General features: G+C 41.7%; 1 protein-coding gene across 2 annotated transcripts in view; it reads left to right on the top strand.

Moving 5' to 3' along the window:
* ASCC1 (activating signal cointegrator 1 complex subunit 1) overlaps window positions 1-22,641 on the top strand; it is a 296,768-nt gene extending 274,127 nt beyond the window's left edge. For both annotated transcript variants that reach the window (XM_066600567.1, XM_066600568.1), the window contains exon 10: window positions 22,325-22,641. In XM_066600567.1, the coding sequence (XP_066456664.1) occupies window positions 22,325-22,441 (117 nt within the window). In that variant the 3' untranslated portion in view covers window positions 22,442-22,641. The remainder of the gene's footprint in view (window positions 1-22,324) is intronic.
* Window positions 22,642-24,198: the final 1,557 nt, after the last annotated feature.

Genomic DNA, 24,198 nt, shown 5'->3' with positions numbered 1-24,198 from the left:
CATGCAAAGTCTGTGCAGATGTTGTCATTGGACAGATTTTAACCTAGGAATAGTGCTAATGAGTGAGCCAGTATGCTTGTTCTTCCTTCTCCTCCTTTGTCTTCTTCCTCGTTCTGCAGAGTTGAAGGAGAAGAAAAAAAAATTGAAGGAGAGTTAGAAGATCTTCCAGCTTCTCACCTGACTATGGACAATATCTGCATGCAGTTTATATGTTATTTATGTTCTTTTAGAGAAGGAAGTAGAAATATTATGTCTCAATTGTTAGCACTGCTGCATTGTAGTGCCGGAGTTCTAGCATCAAATCTGTCCAAGGACAACTTCTGCAAGAGTTTTTTAATGTTTTTTTTTTGTGTGTTTGTCGTTCTCCGTCTTTTCATCTGGAGAAGTAAGAACAAGTGTGGTGGCTCCATTGTTAGCATTGCTGTCTGTGCTAGAGTACTAGACTCAAATATGACCAAGGGCAACATCTGTATGAAGCTTTCATGTTCGTCTCATTCTCATCCTTCTCCTCCTCTGGAGAATAAAGAAGTGTTGTGGCTTAGGCTGGCTGTCCATGGGTGATTTGTCATAGTGTGATCCGTGGCAATATTCCATCCTGCCCATGGACACTCAGCCTTAGTTGTTAGCACTGCTGTCAGTGCTGGAGGTATATTTTCAAATTTGACCATGGGCAATGTCTGTATGGAATTTTTATGTTCTCGTTGTGTTTATTTTTCTCCTCCTCCTCTAGAAAAAAAAGAACAAGTGTGGTTGTTAGCATTGCTGCCTTGGCATGCTGGAGTTATCATTTGAAATCTGACCAGATATTGCCCTTGAAAAAATGCTCGGGTTTTCGTTATTCGAGTCGAGCTTTTCGTAAAATTCGAGAGCTCTATTCGATAACCACGTTCATTGAAGAGGCATCACCACCGCTATCACCTTCTACTCGTCCTCCTTTTTTCCTCCATGAGGGCGTTTTTCCAGTAATTAAAAAAAAAAATCAGACTAGGCTGACCCAACCTGATCTGATTTTGAGAAAATTGGCCAGATTTTATCATCCAGTCGATCACGACAAGCAAAACTACTCTTTATATGGAATTTAAATATCAGCTATAGAATACTTTTTGATTTCAGTTCATTTTACTGCATTGACACCTTTTGTAGGTAAGACCCAAGAATACTAATACCAAGCGCTTAATTATGCTACTAGGAATAGTATGCATGTAACTCTAACAGGGATGTACATGTAAATCCCTTGTATAGCAAGTGCAGTCCATAGTATTTAGTATTATTGTATGTCCCAAGTCATCTCCATGCACAAACAATTACAGCCTGTTACTGATCATTTGCTGATCTTCCATGCAAGAAGTCATTGAGTGAGTTTATAGGTGCACGGCATAAAATGTATTAAGATGAGTAAAGTCACTTATTCTTGTGCTCTTAAAAATAGTTAAAAAAAAACCAAACCTCCACTATAATGCTATAATGAAATTCAAGAACATTGAATGTGGAATTAGAAAAGGCCAAACAAATGCATAACATTAATTAGAGGTTGCGTCTAGTGTGCTATTAAAAGAGAGAACTGCAGAATCAGCAATTAGTAGTAATTAGGATTAGTGGCCAAACAATCATTAAGTAGCAAAAAGTTTGCTTGATTGTTCCGTCTTGGAACTAAATACATGTTTATAATGAGTTTCTTTGTATAAAACAAATATAGTACTTTTTGGAAGTTTTAAACTTTTTTAAAATCTCATTTAGTTCCTTACACACTATGGTAAGGTTTCTCTCATTGGATTGTGGCATAGTTGTTAGGGCCACAGGAGTGACTGGCCAGTGTACTGATGACAATGAATTCATATCTTATTACTAAAGTATGTCCTGGTTGGGGTAGAGGTTCATTTTTATAGGATTTACAGAATATTTAATTGTGATGTCATCACATTGTGATGTCATTGTGAATCCTGTAAAGCTTCTGAATGATGACTTAGGATCTTCAAGTAAAGCCCCTGTTAAAGATTGTTGTATAATTCTGCCACTTTGTGTTGTGTAAGATATAAAAGTTTGGAATGCACATGTGATATGACCTTTCCATGAAGAAACTTTGGAAGATATACTTTCAAAGAAAGGCACCACTGATTTTTCTGCAGGCTCAAGTATAATGTATTGATCTTGGCTTTAACAACCTTTTCTTGTTCAGAGTAGTCACGGGGCATTGACATTTTTGGCAGAAATTTTTGCGAGTAATATCAAAATTCACATATTTCTGAACCTTAGTTTCTTTTTCACTCCAAATAGTTGAAAAATGCGCATTTATAAAATTAATACCATTGTTTCCTACAGTGAAATCAGATTTGTCACTGGAGGTTTTCCTGAGCTGCACACATTTCTCTATCCAGTCATGGACATCACACGGGTGCACAAAGTATGTCTGCCTTAGACAAAAGAACTGTCCATATACAACAACTGATGTATGCGAATGCACCATAATAATAATATATTGCCAGTTATCACATTTTGCAGCCTTTTTCCCAAATTTTTTTTGTAATGAATACAAAAATACATAATTTAAACATTTCCAATAAAACATGTCGTTCAGATATATTGATGACGTATAAATTGTCTCACAGGGCTCTGAAGGGGAATCGTATACCCTGAAAATATCCTCATCAGTGATGTTGGATAATGTTTTACAGCTGATATCCAGGGTAAATCGTTTACCTTTCTAGACCTCACTAAACCGAAATAAAGGGATTATTTCATTACAAACAACCCCACTAATCTGGGAGCCAAGGTCTGCTCCACTGACGAACAACTGGTTTTGCCTTAGAATTGTTCAAACCTATATAAATCCAGGTCACATGTCTGTGAGAAAGTCAAAAAATTTAATTAACAAAAAAAGCTAATAAATCTGTGAGCTCACAAATATTTTCAAGAATTAGAGCTGAGCAATTCCACCCAAATCCAATGAGATACGACTCTTTCTTGAAAAACACTGAAATAGTTTAAGAACTAATGATGGCTTAATTGATATCCTACATTGACTCCTAGTAAAACGTTTGTGAGTCTTTTAAGACAGGCTGCCAAAAATTTAGCATGCATTCCTCTTTACAGATCATTAGTCAGACCACACATGGAATATTGTGTAACGTTTTGGGCACTGATACTCAAGAAGGACCTATCAGAGCTCAATCAGGTACAAAGGTGGGCAACTAAAGTAATAAATGGTGTAGGTGTGGACTACAATACCTAGAGAGGTTGTTAAAATTGGGATTATTTAGTTTAGAAAAAAGATAGCTGAGGGGCGACCTAATAACTATTTAAAAATATATCAGGGGTCAATACAGAGATCTCTCCCATGATCTGCTTATACCCCGGACTGTGACTGTAACAAGGGAGCGCTCTCTACATCTAGAGTAAAAAAAGGTTTCTACATCGGCATCGAAGGGTGTTCTTTACTGTAAGAGCAGTGAGACTATAGAACTCTCTGCCTGAAGATGTGGTGATAGCAAATTCTATAAAATAATATAAGAGGGGCCTGGATGTCTTTCTTGAGCGATATAATATTATATGTTATAATCATTAATAACTTCAAAAGGGTTGTTGATCCAGGGATTATTCCGACTGCCAGATTGGAGTCAGACAGAAATTTTTTCCCTTGAGTGGGGCAAATTAGCTTTTGCCTCATTGGGTTTTCTTGCCTTCCTCTGGATCAAAATTGGGTGGATAATAGGCTGAACTGGATGGACATATGTCTTTTTTTGACCTTACATACTATGTTACATCGTTAGAAAAATAATAGCAATGTGTCGCAAATTTTTCAGAAGCCACTTCAAAAATGACAGCCAGTATGATGATAGAGCCATGAGTAGTACTAAAGGAAACAAAAGGATGAAATAGCAACAAACTGACTTTCAATCCACCGATTTACTAATATTAAGCTATGTTTTAAAGTTTTACATGGAAATGTTTTTTGAGAAATTGTTGAAAGATTCCAAGCAGGTATAGTGTAGATTCCTGCTCCCTTTGTTCCAACTCTAAAGTTTGATAAGGTAGTAGGTTTAGATTTATGCTTACAATGCACTTGTCAGCCAAGACTTTGTTTGGACACCGCTTTCTGGTAAGCAATAAATTTGGCTTTATCTTCTTTTTCCTAGCTTGAAGTGCTACAGTATTTTTCTGTTTTCTGACTGTGTTTTGATGGAGATCCAGAGAAATATTAAATGAACTGTCAAGGGACACAGAGAAAGAAATTGCAAGGAATAGAAGTAGAAATGCAAGATAAAACAAGACACTTAAAAGCCTTTCTAGAATGTAGGACATGTTAAACACCTGTCACATTTATAATAGGACACACGGTCTAATATAGCTATTTTCATGTAGTAAGTATCTTTTTCATGTGTTTTTGGAACAAATTAATTATCCTACTGATGCCGCAAAAAGGGGTTGGTTGTGGTTAGAAAAAAGTTCAACCTTAACCCCTTAATGACATGGCCTATTTTGGCGTTGAGGACCAAGCAATTTTTTTTTTTTTTTTGGTATTTTTCCATCTCCATTTTTCAAAAGCCATAACTTTTTTATTTTTCCGTGGACGCAGCCGTATAAGGGCTTATTTTTTGCGTGACGAGCTGTAGTTTTTATCGGTGCCACTTTTGGGTACATAGACTATATCGTAAAATTTTTTAACATTTTTTTTTATGATAACGGAGAGAAAACGCATCAATTCTGCCATAGATTTCTTTCTTTTTCTTACAGCGTTAATCATGCAGCATAAATGACACACAAAATTTTTTCTGCGGGTCAGTACGGTAACAACGATACCAAAATTGTTATATTTTTTTAAGGTTTTTACACTTTTTTGCAATAAAAACCCTTTTTTTGGAAATCTTTATTTTTTTTCTCTATCGCTGCATTCAAAGTCCTGTAACTTTTTTCTTTTTCTATGTACGGAGCTTTATGAGGGCTTATTTTTTGCGAGACGAGGTGTAGTTTTTATTGGTACCATTTTGGGGAATGCACGGCTTTTTTGATCACTTTTATTGCATTTTTTGAGAGGCAAAATGCTAAAAATTAGCATTTTGCCTCTGTTTTTTAGTGGGTTTTTTTACGCTTTTTGTCGTACAAAATAAAAAAACGTGTTCGACTTTTTGTACACGTCGTTATGGATGCGTCAATACCCAATATGTGGGGTTTTAATTTTTTTTCCCTTTTTTATGCTAATATTAGAAAAAGCATTAAAAAAGGGGTTTTTTTACTTTTTTTTTTTTTACATTTTTCTTTTTTTTTACACTATTTGAGTCCCTCTGAGGGACTTACGTCACTGTACAGATGATCGCTGTTATAAGGCATGGCAGAGCTACTGCTCTCCCATGCCTTATCGCTTGTACAGCGATTATAGGCACAGGCAATACAGGACGCCGGTGTCTGGTGTCCTGTTGCCATGTTGACAGGCCGGGCTCTCGCGATGACATCGCGAGAGCCGGCCGGGGACACAGAGGGAGCGCGATCCCTCTGTGAACTCTTTCCCTGCCGCGATCTGCTTAGATCGCGGCAGGGAAGGGGTTAACAGCGGGGGGACACATCTCCGATGCCCCCCCGCTGTTGCAGCAGGACGCCGGCTGTGACTGACAGCCGGCTCCCGCTGCGGGATAGCGCGGGATCTTATGTGATCTTGCGCTATCCCCAGGACGCACCGGTACGTCCTTTTGCGAGAAGTACCAGGCTCCCAGGACATACCGGTACGTCCTGGAGCGGGAAGGGGTTAAAGGGGTTGTCCCGCGGCAGCAAGTGGGGTTATACACTTCTGTATGGCCATATTAATGCACTTTGTAATATACATCGTGCATTAAATATGAGCCATACAGAAGTTATTCACTTACCACTCCGTTGCTGGCGTCCCCGTCTCCATGGTGCCGTCTAATTTCAGCGTCTAATCGCCGATTAGACGCACTTGCGCAGAAGGGTCTTCTCCCTTCTGGTCGGTCTGGGCACGAGCGGCGTTCTGCCTCCGCCCCCTTCTGTGCGTCATCGCGTAGCTCCGCCCCATCACGTGTGCCGATTCCAGCCTCCTGATTGGCTGAGATCGGCACACGTGACGGGGCAAAGCTATGGGGGTCACTATTATTACTGGAGCCACTATAGTACACGCTAGTACTACTAGATCCACTATGGGGGGGGTCACTATTTCTACTGGGGTTACTATTAGGAGTCACTCCCTACCGGGGCCAGTATGGGCGTCACTATTACTGGAGTCACTATGGAGAACATTATAACTACTGGGGCCACTATGACCAAAATTGGGCTTAATCTTTACATCTCTATGTTAAGACTCACATGTGACTTTTATGTTTACCAGGATTTTATACAGATATATACATTTTGTTCCTTTTGAGTTATATATGCAACATCCGTCTTTAGTATGTACAGTACTTTGTCATTAGCATATAGAATGCGCCACTACAGGGCTGTATGCAGTGACAAGCTTGTGGTACAGCTAGCTACAGTTTCTGGTAGTCAGTGGTACCCTGAGAACATGGTAGGTGAGTAGTCTAGACATCCCATGATCACTGTAATAAAATAGTGTGAAGAAGTGCCAAGATTTCCAGTTTGCCAAAAAAATGACATCACTTTGCTCTTGTGATGTCATTTCCTGTGAGTCGATCAGCTGGGATCGCCAGTGGCAGGCAGCTGATACCATTTGTATTCATGGTTGTAATAATTAGACCAATTATTCTATCTTGTAGTCTTTGTGTGTCTGCTGTAAAAGGGACATTTGAGCATGGCGGCTATTGAATAGTTGGTTTGTTTTGCTTCATCTATAAATTAGGGAATTTCAGTCAGCGTGGCCTTTTATACCTCTAAAAATAATTGATGCTAGCTAGAGAACAATTAATTGGTCTATGAGGAATTCCCTGTCTGGTTGTTTGCTCGTGTGAGGTAATCTGCTACTTTTGAAGTCTTTAATAAGACTTCAGCCTATTGGAACGATACAACTATTCAATACTAGAGCGGTGACAATTCTGCTGTTTATTTTAGTCTGGGTGCACATTACCAGCAAAGTCTCGAGTAGCTCTCAAACACACAGCCAGAGGGATGGATCGTGGCACATTTCAGGATACCCAGAACCCTTTGTTGTCAGCCAGGCATGGCAGTCTAAATGGCATGAGCAATGACTTATGAATTATGCATCTTGCACTATTTTATTGCTAGGCATCACAATTTCTCACTTGAGTGAATTGTCAGCTACACAAGAAGGAAGCCATGCGGCAGCTGACACTTTTCATGGCTGGGGAAAAAAAACACTTCAGGCTAAGGATAATCCCGGCCTGATCTCAAGCGAGATGATAATCTGCTCCCCTAAGAGTTTGCAGCGCTCTAAATATTACGCCAATGATCATTCTCATTACTTTCTGTGTTTAGTCTTCGTTTTCAAATCACAGAAAGAACAAGACATGTTGCTCTAACAAAGGTTACAATATCTGCAGTATTTCATTTCTGGCTCCCGGAGCAGCATGCATATACATAATTCAGCCGTGCTTCTGAAGTAAGTGGAAGCGAATAATCAGGATCCACGCGTTTTATCCCAGTTTCTGTCACATCATGCCACAGTCTTTGAATGTTTCTAGGCAGGTTCTTGTGTAAGTTTGTTATATAAGGCTCATGATCACGTTCTGGAAGACTACATAGTATTTTTTACTCCTTGCGTGTGTCGACTAGCTTAGCCTCTCACAATACATCTCACATTAAGCTTTTCTACAAGACTATCAGGCTTTAAGGCCTCTTCCACATGGGCAACAGCGATATTGCCGGAAGAAAATCGCAGCGATATCGCATCTGTGTTCTGTGCGATTATCACTGCGATATCGCGATTTTGTGTCGCTACAAAGTTGCGCGATTTTGTAGCGCTCTTTTACTGGTATTTTCGAGAGGGCTTGAAATATAAGCCTACCCCCAATAAAGGCCTATCTGCATAAAAAAAAATAATAATCATACATTATCTTACAGGCTTTGTCGGCTCCGTCCACGCGTCTCCTCTGCAGCTCTGGCAGACTTCCTTGTAGTTTTCAGCCAACACTTCCTGGAGGTTCAAAATCCCCACCTCCAGGAAGAATTGGCTGTGATTGGTTCTTGAGTGCTGTGTCTCAGCCACTCACTGCAGCGCTCAATGAACTAATCACAGCCATTCAATGCAATGCCTGTGATTAGTTCATCGAGCGCTGCAGTGAGTGGCTGAGTCACGACGCTCGAGAACCAATTAGAGCCAGCGCTTCCTAGAGGCGGGGATTTTGAACCTCTAAACCAGGAAGTGCTCGCTGAAAATTACAAGCAAGTCTGCTAGAGCTGCCAAGAAGATGCGTGGGCGGAGCCGACAGCACCTATTAAGTGAAGTATTTTTCTTTTTCTTCAATGCAAATAGGCCTTATTTTAGGGCTTTTACAGTAGGACTTCCTACTGTAAAAGTTGCATTGCACCACCTGAAAAACGTGTTTTCGTGCGATGCAACAGAGAGGAAGGCTCCATATGGAAACATAGGCTACAAAACATTGCAAATCATGGCTGTATAGAGCATGCTGTAATTTTTTATTCTCGCAAAGTAGCAGCCTACAAAACATCACAAATGTGAAGGAACCCATTGGAAAATCACATGTATGGGCTTCACTTACATGCGATTTGTAGCGCTGTCGCATTGTGAGAAAATCGTTCGATTTTGTCTCCCGTGTGAAAGCAACCTAAGAGTTCAGATTAGTAAATTGTAGCGATAGTTTATCCTGCAATTATGATACATTGTAACAGTTTGCCAAACGTTCACTATAAATATAATAAGTGTCTTGCACTGTAGACACATGGTAAGGTTAAGGCTGCTTTCACATTTGTGGTGGAGGTTCCATCTTCCTGCTCCCTCCGGAGAGCGTGAAAAGCCAGTCCCCTTGTTGAATGGATCCATCTTATGATGGAACCAAACAGCACCGAACGGACCCCATTGACTATAATGCGATCCGTTTGGTTTCCGCTCAGCTACCCGGGATTTTACCGGAAGAAAAAGCGCTGCATTCAACATTATTTCTTCTGGTATTTTGTGCCGCATCTGCGCCGGAACGTCCGAACGAAGGTCACAACGCAGAGCCTCAAAAAAATAGGTTCATCCAGTTCAACCTATTTTCCCGGAGTGTTGATGTAGAAGGAGGAAAATACCCCAAAAGCCAATTTCCTCATTCAAAAAAAATAAAATCTTCAAATCTGAATACGTTTTTTTGGATCAATAACTCATTTCTTGTAATCTTGTAAATATAACTTGTCATATAATTATATCTTTCATGGAGGACATCCAGGCACTTTTTAACCTGTTGAAGACCAGAGTGTTTCAGTTCTAAAGGACCAGACAGTTTTTAATGATTTTATGCATGTTGTGGTTTTATGACCCCTTTTTTTTCTTGGGCTGTCAAAAACTTTTTTGCTGCATTTTTTTTCCATGACATATAGGGCTATTTTTAATACCAGTTCACCTATTTTTCTTCTGTTTTGTAGTTTTATTAGGGATAATGTGTGAGAAATGTTAATTTATTTTTTTAATTTATTATTATCCCTTTCCAATCTACTGTCTGACGTCTTCCTACATTCTGATTGAAGCTTGTACAGCTCCAATGTCAGAAGATGTCCGACAGGGTGTTCTTACCATCTATTGCCAGCCACTCCACTGTTGGAGCCTCTCTGGCGCACACACACTGGCTTTAGCCAGCAGATGGCACCGTTGTATAACAGCAAAAAGAGAAAGCCTTTTAGGAAACCCTGACTCCAAAATTGGATTGGAAAGGGTTAACTTTAGTAAATTAAAGCTAAATAAAGTACAGTAATGGGTTCCCCATTTTGTTTCTAACATTTTAATATATAATTTGTATACTCTTACATTAAAAGGCAGCTGCAACAACAGTTTAGGTTGGCGTGGACATTGGGATTTTCAAATATATATATTTGGATTATATAATAGAATTTCTTAATTTATTTTTGTATATATTTTTTTTTTTTTTTCACACGTATGCCCCCCATGATGTCATACCAGACCTCTGGGGGACATTCACACTCTTTTTTTTTTTTTTTACAATTTTCCACTGTAGCTGGAGCATCCATAGGAGCCCCAGTTACAGGGAAAAACACCCCCGTAGTGACAATAGTCAATGGCAATGTTGGGTCGGGTCTCCGAGGACCCAGCTCTGTCACAGTGGAGCTCAACCGGTAATCACGTAATTGTGAACGTATATTTACTGCTCTTGGTCCTTAAAGGGTTAGTTAAACCCAGTTGCAAAAATGCTTGTCCCCCAAAATACATGCATTTAATGCGCCGCCAATCGACATGTTTTGTTGCTCAACACTCGCCACAGCAGGCCGCTTCGTGTAAATGAGCCCTTGCTCTGTGCTGAATAGTGTAAATGGAGTTACGTGAAATCCTGTTCACTACCTGCAGCCACACGTGGTCAGAGCAAAGGCCTTATAGTGTCGTGCATTTACTTTGTGAGATAGAATATATGCTGAACCTATGATGAGCATTGCATTTTTTTAGTGTAGACCTCCAGAAACACAAGAACTATCATATCCTAAAGAATCCTAGTCTACTAATGAGAACTAACAGCTTAAGTTATTCCTAGAGGGAGAATTCAAGGAGACGGGTTTTTTTTCTGTCATCAGAATAGTCCATTTTCTAAATGTCAGACAATGACACACATCCCCCTCGTCTCCCCAGGCCTTAATAGAGCCACTTTAGGCTTCCCATTGGCATGTTCACACTGTGACTATATCCATCCAAATGGTCTATCACTATTTGTGACCTTACTTATAGAAACTTTACAATTTGTAAGGAACGTTTTTTTTTTTTTTTCACCCACCAAGTCTCCATTTCTCAACGTATTATGGCATTCTGAGTTAAAAGACAGAAGTTCCTCATGAGTGACTTCCAGCATTTAACTGAAACATCACGCGTTACTAGAGCAGACCGTTAACGTAAAGCGACCCTCCAATTGAAAAACTAAAATTTTATTACACATTGCATCCTGTCATTTAGCTTCTTCATCTGTTCTGCGGATGGTCCGCACGGCTCACTGCCGGAGCATGCGCAGTCCAGATTTTTTTTTTTTTTTACTTCTGTTTTTCCCACGTCCTCGCCTAGCGATGACATGGAATCCACTATCTTTCCGCAACGTCAATTGCAAAAGGGCCACGGGTCAGACAACTTCCACTGACTTCAATGGAAGCCGTCCATACGGAATCCGTGCAAAAATGAAGCATGCTGCGATTTTTTTTTTTCTGCAAGTGGAAAATCGCAGTTGCTGTCCGACGAGCGGACATACGGATTCTCCACTGGTTTTAATTGGTGCAGAATGCTGCGGATTGTCCTCGCAGGAGGCGATCATGGATTCCACAATTCAAACCCTATCGTGTGCAGGGGGCCTAATATACCCCCCACCGCTACTGCCCTGTGTCGGAAAGAGTAATGTGGACTGTGGTATTCCTTCCCGCACAAAACGCTGGAATCTAACAGAAACCTGCCCAACTTGAGTCCTGTTGGTCTCAATTTTAGCAGTTTTCATTAATCATTAAGAGGTTCCGTTCAAGTCCCATCCAAGAGTCCTGTTTGGAATTTTTAACAGAAACTCTGACCAGACCCCTGGATGGAGGTCATAATGAGTTGTGGAAAGACCCCTAGACTGAGTTCATATGAGCATCTCATAGTGTCCTTGTACTGTCCTTAGTGGCCAACTCTTTGACTGTGTTGTCAATTAGATGTACGGCTGCACTGATGTCCAATGACTCTTTTTGCAGGTAGTTTGAAAGTATATGTCTTTAAGAATGTAGCATTAGCTTGAATTCATAAGTGCTTAGCTTTGGTAATAGATCATTGCTTCAGCAGTAGTTTTTGGGGTGGTTCCGTTATGCATATTGATGTGGCGCCGAGCCTCAATGATTGCGGGCAGTCTTTGTATTACCGGATCAGTCGTCTGTTTCCTGGAAGCCATTGTGTATCTGACAACCTCATTACTGTCAACACTGTTCCCTCCAGGACTATGTTCTTCTTTTCCTTGAGAATTTTATATCTAGGCAGGTTTGATGTTTTAAGACTATTAAAAAAAAAAGTTAGCACTGCAAGATGCACACGCGGCATATATCAAAATCCGATTGATGCTGTGTGCACAGCCGTGTAAATAAAAATGCTGTTTCAGAGCAGTTTTTTGCTTCATCCTGGCTTGCGGCCCCATAAAGTCACCTGACATTGCCCTTGACCCATCATCATAGGCTTGTCCTCTCATTAAGTTCACATTACGACTCAGTTCTTTGGTGAGTGCATTAATTAATGCATCGTAGAATTACTACACAGCCATCTGGACGTCGTTCAAATTTAGCGGAACGCTCAATGCTATCACCTGCCTTTGTAAGACATCTTATTGACCAGGAGAACGGGTCCATTCTTGTGATATCACTTGTAGATACCACAGTTCCTCAGAAGATCATCGCTTTTTCATGTCTTCTACGACAGCGCTCACAGATTCACTTGCAAGAGCCGAAATCAGTTCATTTTGCAATTCTGAACTCAAGTAAGCAATACGACCGCGAAATGCAAGAACCTGTCCTTCTTTGCCGATCTATCCGCTCCCTTTAGCCCTTGATGAGCCTTGCTAATAACATGCTGTCTTGACTGATGTGGTATTTAGTCATAAGGAACATTTCCTCTGCTTCTCTGAGAGTATTCGGCCTCTTGTCTTGCTCTATTTTGTTGATGCCTTACCTAAAGTTAGAGACATTGCAAAGACTCTTACCAATTAGCAAAAAGCAGCTGAAACAATAGAGTTGGTGGGTTTTCAGGAGAACAGTAATCATTAATTTTAAACTGTGCATGAGTTTCCTGCTCTGGGACTGTACCAAGATGGACTAAATCGTTTTTTTCTATGTCATAGTGAAAATTGTCATAGGGATTGTACAGTCATTGGCGACATGGGCCATGTTCCAGTGGAACTCTAATTATGTCAGAAGTAAGATTCTGATTTTGAAGAGAAATAGATTGGTGGGGTAAGGCTCTTGAAATTAAACATGCTATCCGAGCCAGTGGTCATGCTCTTAGGACCCAATTGACATCAAGCTCGTCAGTGTGACTAGCGGTACCACAAGGTGAGCTTAAAGGGGTTGTCTCGCGGCAGCAAGTGGGGTTATACACTTCTGTATGGCCATATTAATGCACTTTGTAATATACATCGTGCATTAAATATGAGCCATACAGAAGTTATTCACTTACCTGCTCCGTTGCTAGCGTCCCCGTTGCCATGGTTCCGTCTAACTTCGGTGTCTTCTTGCTTTTTTAGACGCGCTTGCGCAGATGCATCTTCTCCCTTCGGCTGGTCTTGGAAGCATCGGCGTTTTGGCTCCGCCCCCTTTTCGCATCATCGCGTAGCTCCGCCCCATGACGTGTGCCGGTTCCAGCCTCCTGATGATGACGCGAAAAGGGGGCGGAGCCAAAACGCCGATGCTTCCAAGACCAGCCGAAGGGAGAAGATGCATCTGCGCAAGCGCGTCTAAAAAAGCAAGAAGACACCGAAGTTAGACGGAACCATGGCAACGGGGACGCTAGCAACGGAGCAGGTAAGTGAATATCTTCTGTATGGCTCATATTTAATGTACGATGTATATTACAAAGTGCATTAATATGGCCATACAGAAGTGTATAGACCCACTTGCTTTCGCGAGACAACCCCTTTAAGTTAGCAGTTCTAATTGGATCACTTCAGATATGACCTTGTTGCTGGTTCAGTTAACATGTTCTAGTTACTCCTTGCATTTGGGCAAACGGAGTATCGGTGAAGGAATTGCTTATGCTGCTAGGAGTATCTTTTTGGTTAGGTGCTACTACGCTGGGTTGATCTTAACATTCCTCATCATCGTCATTTTTCTTAGACGATACAGAGTTTTAGTTAATAAAAAATTGCTTCTCAGAGGGTCTCAAGATGAAACTACATTTTTTTCATTTGCTCCTTTTCTACTATAACTACTACCGGTACTTGACTGGTTCTTGAACAAACAAAGATGTACCTTTAAAAGTCCCTAATGTAAAATGTGAATGGGATTGGTTCTCCAAGCAATGGTAATAGACTTTATTTGCCTCAAATTTCTTCAGAAACGACTTGTGGAATATAACAAGGATTTAAAGAGGTTGACTTGGCCTCCAAATTCTCCAGATCTTCATCAACTCATTGACTGTATCATGCCTCCGTTTGTGGTTGGGGATTCGCCAGCTGTGACAAACGCCACTGGTGCTATTCACATGACCATCTTTGGTGACCAGAAAAAAGGGCCGGTGGCCAATGTCCCAACCACAAACGGTGCAGTGATACACTTCGTGCTGTCGCTATCTGCCACATTCTCTTCGTGAGACAGACTAGAACAAGAAACGGTTTGATTGGGCTCAAGTATGTTTTGTTGGGAATGTTATTTACTGTATGATGTTCATTGCTTTTTGGGGAAAATAATACACATCTCTCCATTACCTTTTGGTTTAAGTATAAAATATGGAAGCAAACCTCTCACAGCTTAGACTGTATCTTAATCATTCTCAGCAGGAAAGTTTTGTGTTTTCTTCATGTCGTGATTTTACGTTTTGTCAAAAGCAACAGCAGGATGGATCTGAAAACACAATAGTCAAAACATATCATTTGTATTCAAGCTGCCGCATATGTGAAACTGAAAAATATCCTGAAAAGCTTAAAGCATTAAGTAGGCACAATAGCCAACAATAGGCGCTATGTCGAATGGAGCTGTGGAAAGACTACATGGGTAATAATAGATTTTGTTATAAAATAATAGCAGTAAATTACAGATGAAATATAGTTAGAGACGTGTATTAATAGTAAATACTTATGTACAAGTTCATAGAGTTAAGCCGAAATTTTTAGATTTAAACTTAAAATTGTGTGGGAGACGATTTTCTGAGTTCTTGTGTTATATGAAAGACACATTTTGCTGAACTCAGTTAATTGTCGTCTTGTATTCTATTAGAACCGCAGGTAGGGTAGATGTATGAATTATTTTATTTATTCTTTGGCAGAGAATCTTCAAACAACATAAGACTTTGATGTTTTTCACTTTTCGTCAGGGGCTCTAGTATTTTTGATGGCAAGCATAACCATATTCGTATTATACTCCATTTTACGTCAATGAGGTCCACTATGATTCATCAGGAAATATTGTGGGGCTGTTATGGACAGAAGCCATGACCCTAGTGTGAACAGAAACTGATACATGTTTATGATTTCCATATTCAATTATAACATAGTATGTAAGGCTGAAAAAAGACAGATGTCCATCCAGTTCAGCCTATCCTAAATGTTCATCCAGAGGAAAGCAAAAAAACCTCAATGAGGTAGAAGCCAGTTTTTCTCATTTTAAGGGAAAGAAATTCCTTCCCGATTCCAAGTCTGACAATCCGAATAATCCCTGGATCATCAACCGTACTGAAGTAATCAGTGATATAACATGTAATATTGTAATGCTCAAGAAAGGCATCCAAGCCCCTGTTGAACTTTTTTATCGCGTTCACCATCACCACGTCCTCAGGCAGAGAGTTCCATAGTCTCACTGCTCTTACAGTAAGAACCTCCTCCTATGTCAATGTAGAAACGTCTTTCCTCTAGATGTAGAGGGCGCCCCCTTGTTACAGTCACAGTTTTGGGTATATTAGATGATGGGAGAGATTTCTGTATCGTCCCCTAATATATTTATACATAGTTATTAGGTTGCACCTCAGCTATTTTTTTTCTAAAAGGAATAACACCAATTTTGATAACCTCTCTAGGTATTGTAGTCTGCCCATTCAGTTTATTATTTTAGTTGCCCACCTTTGTACTTACTCAAGCTCTGATATGTCCTTTTTGAGTATCGATACCCCAAACTATCCACAATAGTCCATTTGTGGTCTGACCAGTGACTTGTAAAGTGGAAGAATAATGTTCTCATCATGTGCCCCCAGACCTCTTTTGATGCATCCATGATTCTGGTTGCTTTGGCAGCAGCTGCCTGACACTGGTTGCTCCAGTTAAGCTTATAGTTACCTAAAATCCACAAGTCCTTTTCCATGTCAGTGTTTCCCATTTAGTATGTAATAGTAACATATATTTTCCTTGCCCATGTGCAGAACCTTACAATTATTGTATCACATCGTATTTCATGTATTATATTGTATCATCTGCAAAAATTGATGCTTTACTGTACAATCCCTCCATGAGGTCGGTAATATATTAAAAAGAATATGACGCAGTACTGCCCCCTGTGGTACCCCACTAGTAACGGTGGCCCAGTCAGAGCATATACCATTTATAATCACCCTCTTTCTATCATTGAGCCAGTTACTTACCCACATACACAGATTCTTACCCAGACCAAGCTTTCTCCTTTTATATACCAACCTTTTATACAGTACAGTATCTAACGCTTTGGATATATTTAATAGTGAAATTATGCTTTCTTGTTTATGAAAGGGCATTCCCCCCTACAGAAAGTAATAGCATATAGCTAGGATATACCATCACTTACTGCTCAGTGGACGTCAAACTGTTGGGACTCCCAATGATCATCAGAATAAAGGTGCACTGTTATACAGGGGACAACAACATAGACCCATTCATTTAAATGTGCCCGTGTTGCCTCCCCGTGAATATCAGGAAGCTGCGAGTTCAGCTGTGAAGTGAACATGCCAAAGGTGAGACCCCAATATTCATGATGTTATGTGCATATGCTAGTGGTGGTCCCTCTTTTGGGTCACCTTAGACTTCCGGGCTTTGGTGTGACTGCAGCCTTTGCAACCCCTATAGTCACATTTAGAGATGAGCGAGCATACTTGCTAAGGGCAATTGCTCGAGCGAGCATTGCCCTTAGCGAGTACCTGCCCGCTTGAGAGAAAAGGTTCAGCTGCCGGCGTGGGTGACAGGTGAGTTGCGGCAGTCAGCAGGGGGGAGCGGGTGGGGGGGGAGAGAGATCTCCCCTCCGTTCCTCCCCGCTCTCCCCCGCCGCTCCCTGCCCGCTGCCGGCAGCCGGACCTTTTCTCTCGAGCAGGCAGGAACACGCTAAGGGCAATGCTCGCTCGAGCAATTGCCCTTAGCGAGTATTCTCGCTCATCTCTAGTCACATTCCTTGTTGTATTGTTTTGTGGTCTTTTGTTCTAGTTGTATCAATGGTGAATAGAAAATTTCAAATCGCATCAAAAAGTTCTATATAAACAGACCTCTTCTAAATTTCCCTTGCTTGACGCCTTAGGCCAGTGATGGCGAACCTTTTAGAGACCGAGTGCCCAAACTGCAACCCAAAACCAACTTATGTATCACAAAGTGCCAACATGTCAGGGGGCTGGGCTTATCATGACATGATTTTACCCCCGTCGTTCTAAAAAGGACAGGGCTGCTTCAAAATAGACAGGGTGCAGATTCTGACTGCTTTTTGGATGTGGAAAATTCTGCAGCATTTCTGCATCCAAAAAGTTGTCAAAATCTGCACCCTGTCTATTTTGAAACAGCCCTTCAGCTGTTCCCCCAGTTCCCCCAGCAGTCATAATGCCTTCCGCCCGCAGCGGTTCCCCCAGCAGTCCTAATGCCTCCCCCGCCCAGCGGTTCCCCCAGCAGTCCTAATGCCTCCCCCCCCAGCGGTTCCCCCAGCAGTCCTAATGCCTCCCCCCAGCGATTCTCCCAGCAGTCATAATGCCTCCCCCCCCCCAGCGATTCTCCCAGCAGTCATAATGCTTTCCCTCCCCCCCCAGCGATTCTCCCAGCAGTCATGCCTCCCCTCCCCCGCTAGCGATTCTCCCAGCAGTCATAATGCTTCCCCCCCCAGCGATTCTCCCAGCAGTCAGAATGCCCCCCCCCCCCAGCGATTTTCCCAGCAGTCAGAATGTCCCCCCTCCCCCCCCCCCAGCGATTTTCCCAGCAGTCAGGATGCCCCCCCCCCCCAGCGATTTTTTTTTTTTTTCCCAGCAGTCATAATGCCTCCCCTCCCCCCCAGCGATTCTCCCAGCTGTCAGAATGCCCGCCCCCTGCCCCACATACTCACCCCTCCTCCTCGCGGGAGCGCCGCTCCTCTCCTGCCTGATCCCAGGTGCATACTGAAGGCAGCGTGCTGCTGTTGGATGCCTTCTCCCCCTGCTCTTGCGGAACCATAGTAGGAGACGTCGGAAGAGGGGGGAGAAGGATCCTAGCTGCACACTGACTCACAGTGTGCGCTGGGATCAGCACAGAAAGCAGCGCTGAGTGAATGTCAGCAGGGGAGCCGCGGCCCCTGCAGGCATTCACTAAGGTGGTGATGAGTGGCCGATGGCGGCGCGTGCCAGCAGGGAGGGCTCTGCGTGCCGCCTCTGGCACGCGTGCCATAGGTTCGCCACCACTGCCGTAGGCTATTCCAGAGATGATGAGTTAGAGACCCTGGGAGTGCATTGTGCTACCCGTCTGCTGCTGTTGATGTGGTTTATTGCGCTTGACAGTTGATTGTTCCCACTGAAGCAATTTTATTGTTAGTCTTCTACCTACTTTTAAAAATAATGCCCACAATCTACTAGACTATAGTAGTAAGACCATTGTTGTAATTGTATGCTTTCATTCTAACAAGCTTAATCTGTATACCTTTTGATTTTACAGTAAATGCAAGACAATGATTGAGTTACTATAATCATAATGTAGTGAAAAAAACATTGTAGTGCTCAAATTACTTAAATGGAAACATTCCAGGTAACTTCTTTTATATGTAAGGGAAATCAATCACCCTTTATACTGGGCAAGCCCTTATGTATAATTAGGGAATATGACTGTAATAAAAGTAGGGTGGGTCAGCTGCCTCTATGAGCACCTTAAGCCTTTTCAAACTAGACATAATCATGAATTACATATTCGCCCACTCATTTAAAAACGCACTGCCTCCAACATTTTAACTGCAAGGCCATTCGAGGTTAGAGCCGTCAGATGACAGTCAGCTAATCAATTTGAAAAGTAAGGTTGCCTACAGCCTTAACCCTTTCCAATCCACTGTCTGACGTCTAAAGACATTCTGATTGCAGGCTGCACAGCTCCGATGTCGTAAGACGTCCGGCAGGGTATTCTTACTGTATATGACTGACCACTCTATTGTTGGGGGCCTCTCCAGCATGTCCCATACCACAGTACTGGCTCTAGCCAGCAGATGGCGCCATTGTATAATGGCAGAAAGAGAGAGCCCCCTAGGAAATCCTGAATCCAAAATTGGATTGCAAAGGGTTAAAGGTGTTTTCCCATTACCCAAAATTGCTCCACAGCCACTTTGTACTTCCTGGTTCCTGCTGAACAGGACATGTGACCACTGTGGCCAATCACTTACAGTGTTTGGCTGCAGCAGTCACATGTCCTGGTAAGCAGTAACCAAGAAGTACAAAAAGGCTGTGGAGAAATTTTAAGTAAGGGGAAAACTCCTTTAAATTGCATCGCAGTTAGGTCACCAACCCCAAATATGAGCAAATCCTGATCAATTAATTTCGAACAATGTTTCTCAGCATTTCTGTGCGCTGTGTATAGGAGATATCATTACTGCTAGTCTCCATCCACCAGCTCAAGGAAAGTTGAAAATTAGAGAGAGAGTCTACAGATGCGAAAACTGGTGAGGAATGCCAGATACAAGTCATAATTGCCAGAAATAGTACTATTCTTCAAATACACAGAAAGCATATTTTGAAAAATCATCTCAAAGTGTAGGTACGCCTTAGGGATTTTATAACAACACAGTATACAACGATTTGTGGTTTGTCATTTGTAGGAAAACAAAGCATTAAGCAATAAGTACAGGATGACATTTTCACAGAATGGTCTGGTATACAATACATCCATTAATATGAGCAAGTCGCAGCAGTATAACATAGGCTATGGGGAACTAACATTTAGTGCAAGGTGATATGAGATCCCAGTCAATGTAGTTTAGTTTGGTGTTAGTAAATCACCTACTAGTTCTACAACAAGCCAACTGAAAATATTCTTAATCATGGAGGGACAAGGACAATGTAAGGGACATCACAGGTGACAGACAAGAAACTTCTAGGAAAGACCACAAAGGCAGGACCCCAAGTTCAAAATCTTCTATTAACCTCTTAGGAACTAGTCGTATGTGTTTCTACAGTTATCACTAAGGGGCCTTAGGCTAGGCCACGGTAAAAACATGGCAGCCTAGTCTAAGGTCATCATGGGAGTCCTATGTCTGAAAGAGACACAGCTTAGCTGTCTGACAACTGGGCTCCTGCTCTAATTACCCGGAGTGGAGAAATCTCCTATCCCAACCATTTAACTCGTTACATGCCACAGTCAATACTGACGGCAGCTTGTAAGCAGTTGACATGGGGAAGGGAGAATCCCCTGTCACCCATCAGCACTCTACAATGCAATCTCAGAGTGCCAATTGTTTTTTTTAGCAACCGGAGGCCTGATATGCAAGACAGCTTTTTAATGCTACACTGCATTAGTACTGCACTACATTAAATTAGTGAAGTGTAAGAAACATTTCATAAAGGATGGAATATTCTGCAACAGCATTGTGGAATATGCCCTCCTGCAGAATATCCAGCACCAAAATCCGCACTGCTAGCATGCAGATTTTGGTGCGGAATTGAAAATAGCAGATTTCTGCTGGCAATTCTGCATCAAAAGCAGCAGATAACAGTAGGGAATTTAGGGCCGACATATTCCACAATGCTGTTGTGGAATATTCTGTCCCATGTGAAAGGTCTGCAACATACCTGCAGTTGAATGATCACATTTTTGAGGGCCAAAAGATGTATAAACATTCAGGGTAAAAAAAAAGAAAACATAAAAAAATGCAAAAAGGAAAGTCAAAATTGCTATCAAAGAATTCAGCTTTTTCTTGTAGTAGCAGTAGTATACTCCATAACTCATGCATCCTTAATTCTTGAAAATGGTTCCAGCCTAGTAGAAAGGGATACTCTGTGATTATGTATTTTGATGTACCCCATAATAAAACAGGAATTTAGTTTCTCGTACATTGGCTACTTTCTTACAAAAACAGTGCCACATCTGTTCATGCATTGATTTTGGAATTTCAGTTTAGCTCTATTGAAGTGAATAGGGCTAAGCTGCTATACCACACACAGCCTGTAGACGTGCTGTTTTTGTAAAGGTAGCCATGTTTTTATAATCATAAAAACCCCTTTATAGAGGTTTGAACTAGAGTTGAGCGAACAAACTCTACCGAGCTTGATTCTTGTTCAAGTATTAGCGTACTCTATGGTGCTTGTTACTCGAACGAGCATCAAATTGTGTTTGACCCCGCCCCAGCTTTTGGCCCCTCCCCGCTGTGACGAGAGAGAGAGAGAGAAAGAGAGAAAAAAGATCTCGGGACCCGGCGTCCCACATACAAACATGCTCGAGTCTCCCATTGTAGTCAATGGGGTTCATTACTCGAGTAGAGCTCTCAAATTTTACGAAAAGCTCGACTCAAATAACGCGGACCCGAGAATTTGGGTGCTCGCTCATTTCTAGTTTGAACCCTTCTTATAGCCAGACAGACTATGTAGAACATACAGAACCAGCTTTTTGGGACTTCTAGCTACTGATATCACATTTGGATCGAACATATATATTCATAAAAGCCATGGGTCACCGTTGAAGCCCTAGTGATGAGACAAAGAGCAAATATTTAGCTCCAGTAATTAGTTTCTTGTATTTAATTGTACTAATTGTCTACAACACGACACATTCCAATTGCTGAAAAAAAGTTAGAAAAAAAGCAAAGTCCCAAAGGCTGGATGGGTGACCTTGAACTCGTAGGTCCATACCAGCATGAATATTAAGTTCATCTATGCAGACATTAATAATCAGCACCATAGTCTAATTTATCCATTTCAGAAATGAAGCTGGAAACACCACAGTGATTAACATGCAAATAGCCAATTAGTATTTAAAGATACTAAATTCTCCCATAGGAATGTAATTCCCCAAGTTCTCGGCATGCATAGAACTACATGCTGTGCTTAAAAAAACAGACTTCTTAGCTAAATCCACTCTAGAACTCCCAGCTCTTCTGGCAGTAACGATGTTGTAGGATATTCAGATGTCTTTCACATGTTTGGTTCCTGATGCAAGTGAATTTTGAATGAGCACAGATATGAAAGAAGTCTTCTGGGGAGTGTTCATGCTGAATTCTGGGTACTTACGATACCACTATTGGATGAAAAGCAGATTTTACAGAAGAGCATCAGATGACAAATAATGAGATAAATGGAAACATTGAACTTTTTATTACCTAATATACGTCCCTCGTATATCTACACCCATCATTTATCTGAACTATTTTGTGTTTGCAGCTCTTTGACAAGTTCCGTTTTGGACAGATCACCCTGGACACTGTTCATCTTTCCCAGAGGTTCTCTGCAGATAGTTCCGGTTACTACACATCAGCTGGACAAGTCCAAATCTCCTGAAGGATCTGCCAGTCAAAACCTTGAAGAATTGTCTGCTTCACCATTTCATGGCATTAGGTGGTCTATAGAGTTGTATGGTTTACAGTATATGATCTACTGGGATTGAACTCAAGAAGTGTCATTGTAATAGTTTAACGCCTTGTTACATTGTTTGATCAACCATTGCCAAAATGAATTTCAATTAAAGACAGTTATGAATACTCACGGTCTGATTCATTCTTAATAAATGTCAGTTTCTGGATATATATTAGTATGCATTGACAGTATTAAATATTGGTTCTTTTCAGTGTCCCAACAATTTTCAGGAATTGATGTGAATGAGCCCATCTCATGAATGAAGCACTTGTAGACTTGTTCTTTAAAAGGGTTATACAAATTAAAAAATATATTTTTAAGTAGGTGGCCTTGCTTAAAAATAAACTATACTTGCCTCTCTTCTCCCTAAGGAAAGCGTATACCAGCTCTCATGGCGATCCAAGTCTCTGCCGACAGTGGAAGTCAAGTAACAGCTGCAGCCAATCAGAGGCCGTAGCATGAGTGCCCATTCTCCTGGCTCCTCCTTAGCACCTAAACAGTGCAGGCGGGCACCACTCAATAAGCTGAAACGTAGTTCAACCCCTGTGGCTCAAACAATAACTATTTTAAAAAAAACTACACAAAAATAGAAAAGCACACTCTCATATTAGACAAACCTAGGTAAGCTTTATTAAGGGCACAAAGAATCGGAGATCTCCCTGATGAAGCTGCTAAAGAGCAGTGATATGCAACAAGGTTTCTACATTTTAGCTACCTTGTGATGGTTGTATTTTGGCACATCTATCCTTATTTCTGTGCATGGGTAACTTTCTAATATCACTTTGCTGGGAATACTTGTAGCTTTGCAATTATTCATATCAACCTTATGGTTTGGCATTGTTAATCCTAGGTTTCTAGGATGATTCTGGAATCTTTTCTGAGGGACAATTAGCTAATCCGTGGGCAGCGAGTAGAGATGAGCGAGCACCAAAATGCTCGGGTGCTCGTTACTCGAGACGAACTTTTCGCGATGCTCGAAGGTTCGTTTCAAGTAACGAACCCCATTGAAGTCAATGGGCGACCCGAGCATTTTTGTATATCGCCGATGCTCGCTAAGGTTTTCGTTTCTGAAAATCTGGGCAATTCAAGAAAGTGATGGGAACGACACAGCAACAGATAGGGCAGGCGAGGGGCTACATGTTGGGCTGCATCTCAAGTTCCCAGGTCCCACTATTAAGCCACAATAGCGGCAAGTGTGCCCCCCCCCCTCCCAACAACTTTTACTTCTGAAAAGCCCTCATTAGCAATGCATACCTTAACTAAGCACCACACTACCTCCAACAAAGTACAATCACTGCCTGCATGACACTCCGCTGCCACTTCTCCTGGGTTACATGCTGCCCAACCCCCCCCCCCACGACCCAGTGTCCACAGCGCACACCAAACTGTCCCTGCCCAGCCTTCAGCTGCCCTCATGCCACGCCACCCTCATGTCTATTTATAAGTGCGTCTGCCAGAGGAAAAGCAGGCGCACACTGCAGAGGGTTGGCACGGCTAGGCAGCGACCCTCTTTAAAAGGGGCGGGGCGATAGTCCACAATGCTGTACAGAAGCAATGAGAAATACAATCCTGTGCCACCTCCATCTGGAGCTGCACACGTGGGCATAGCAATGGGGAACCTATGTGCCACACACTATTCATTCTGTCAAGGTGTCTGCATGCCCCAGTCAGACCGCGGTTTT

This window comes from Eleutherodactylus coqui, chromosome 4, assembly GCF_035609145.1.
Source record: "Eleutherodactylus coqui strain aEleCoq1 chromosome 4, aEleCoq1.hap1, whole genome shotgun sequence".
Taxonomy (NCBI): Eukaryota; Metazoa; Chordata; class Amphibia; order Anura; family Eleutherodactylidae; genus Eleutherodactylus; species Eleutherodactylus coqui.
Note: the sequence above shows the minus strand (reverse complement) of the source record. Positions and strands in the feature narration are given on the sequence as shown.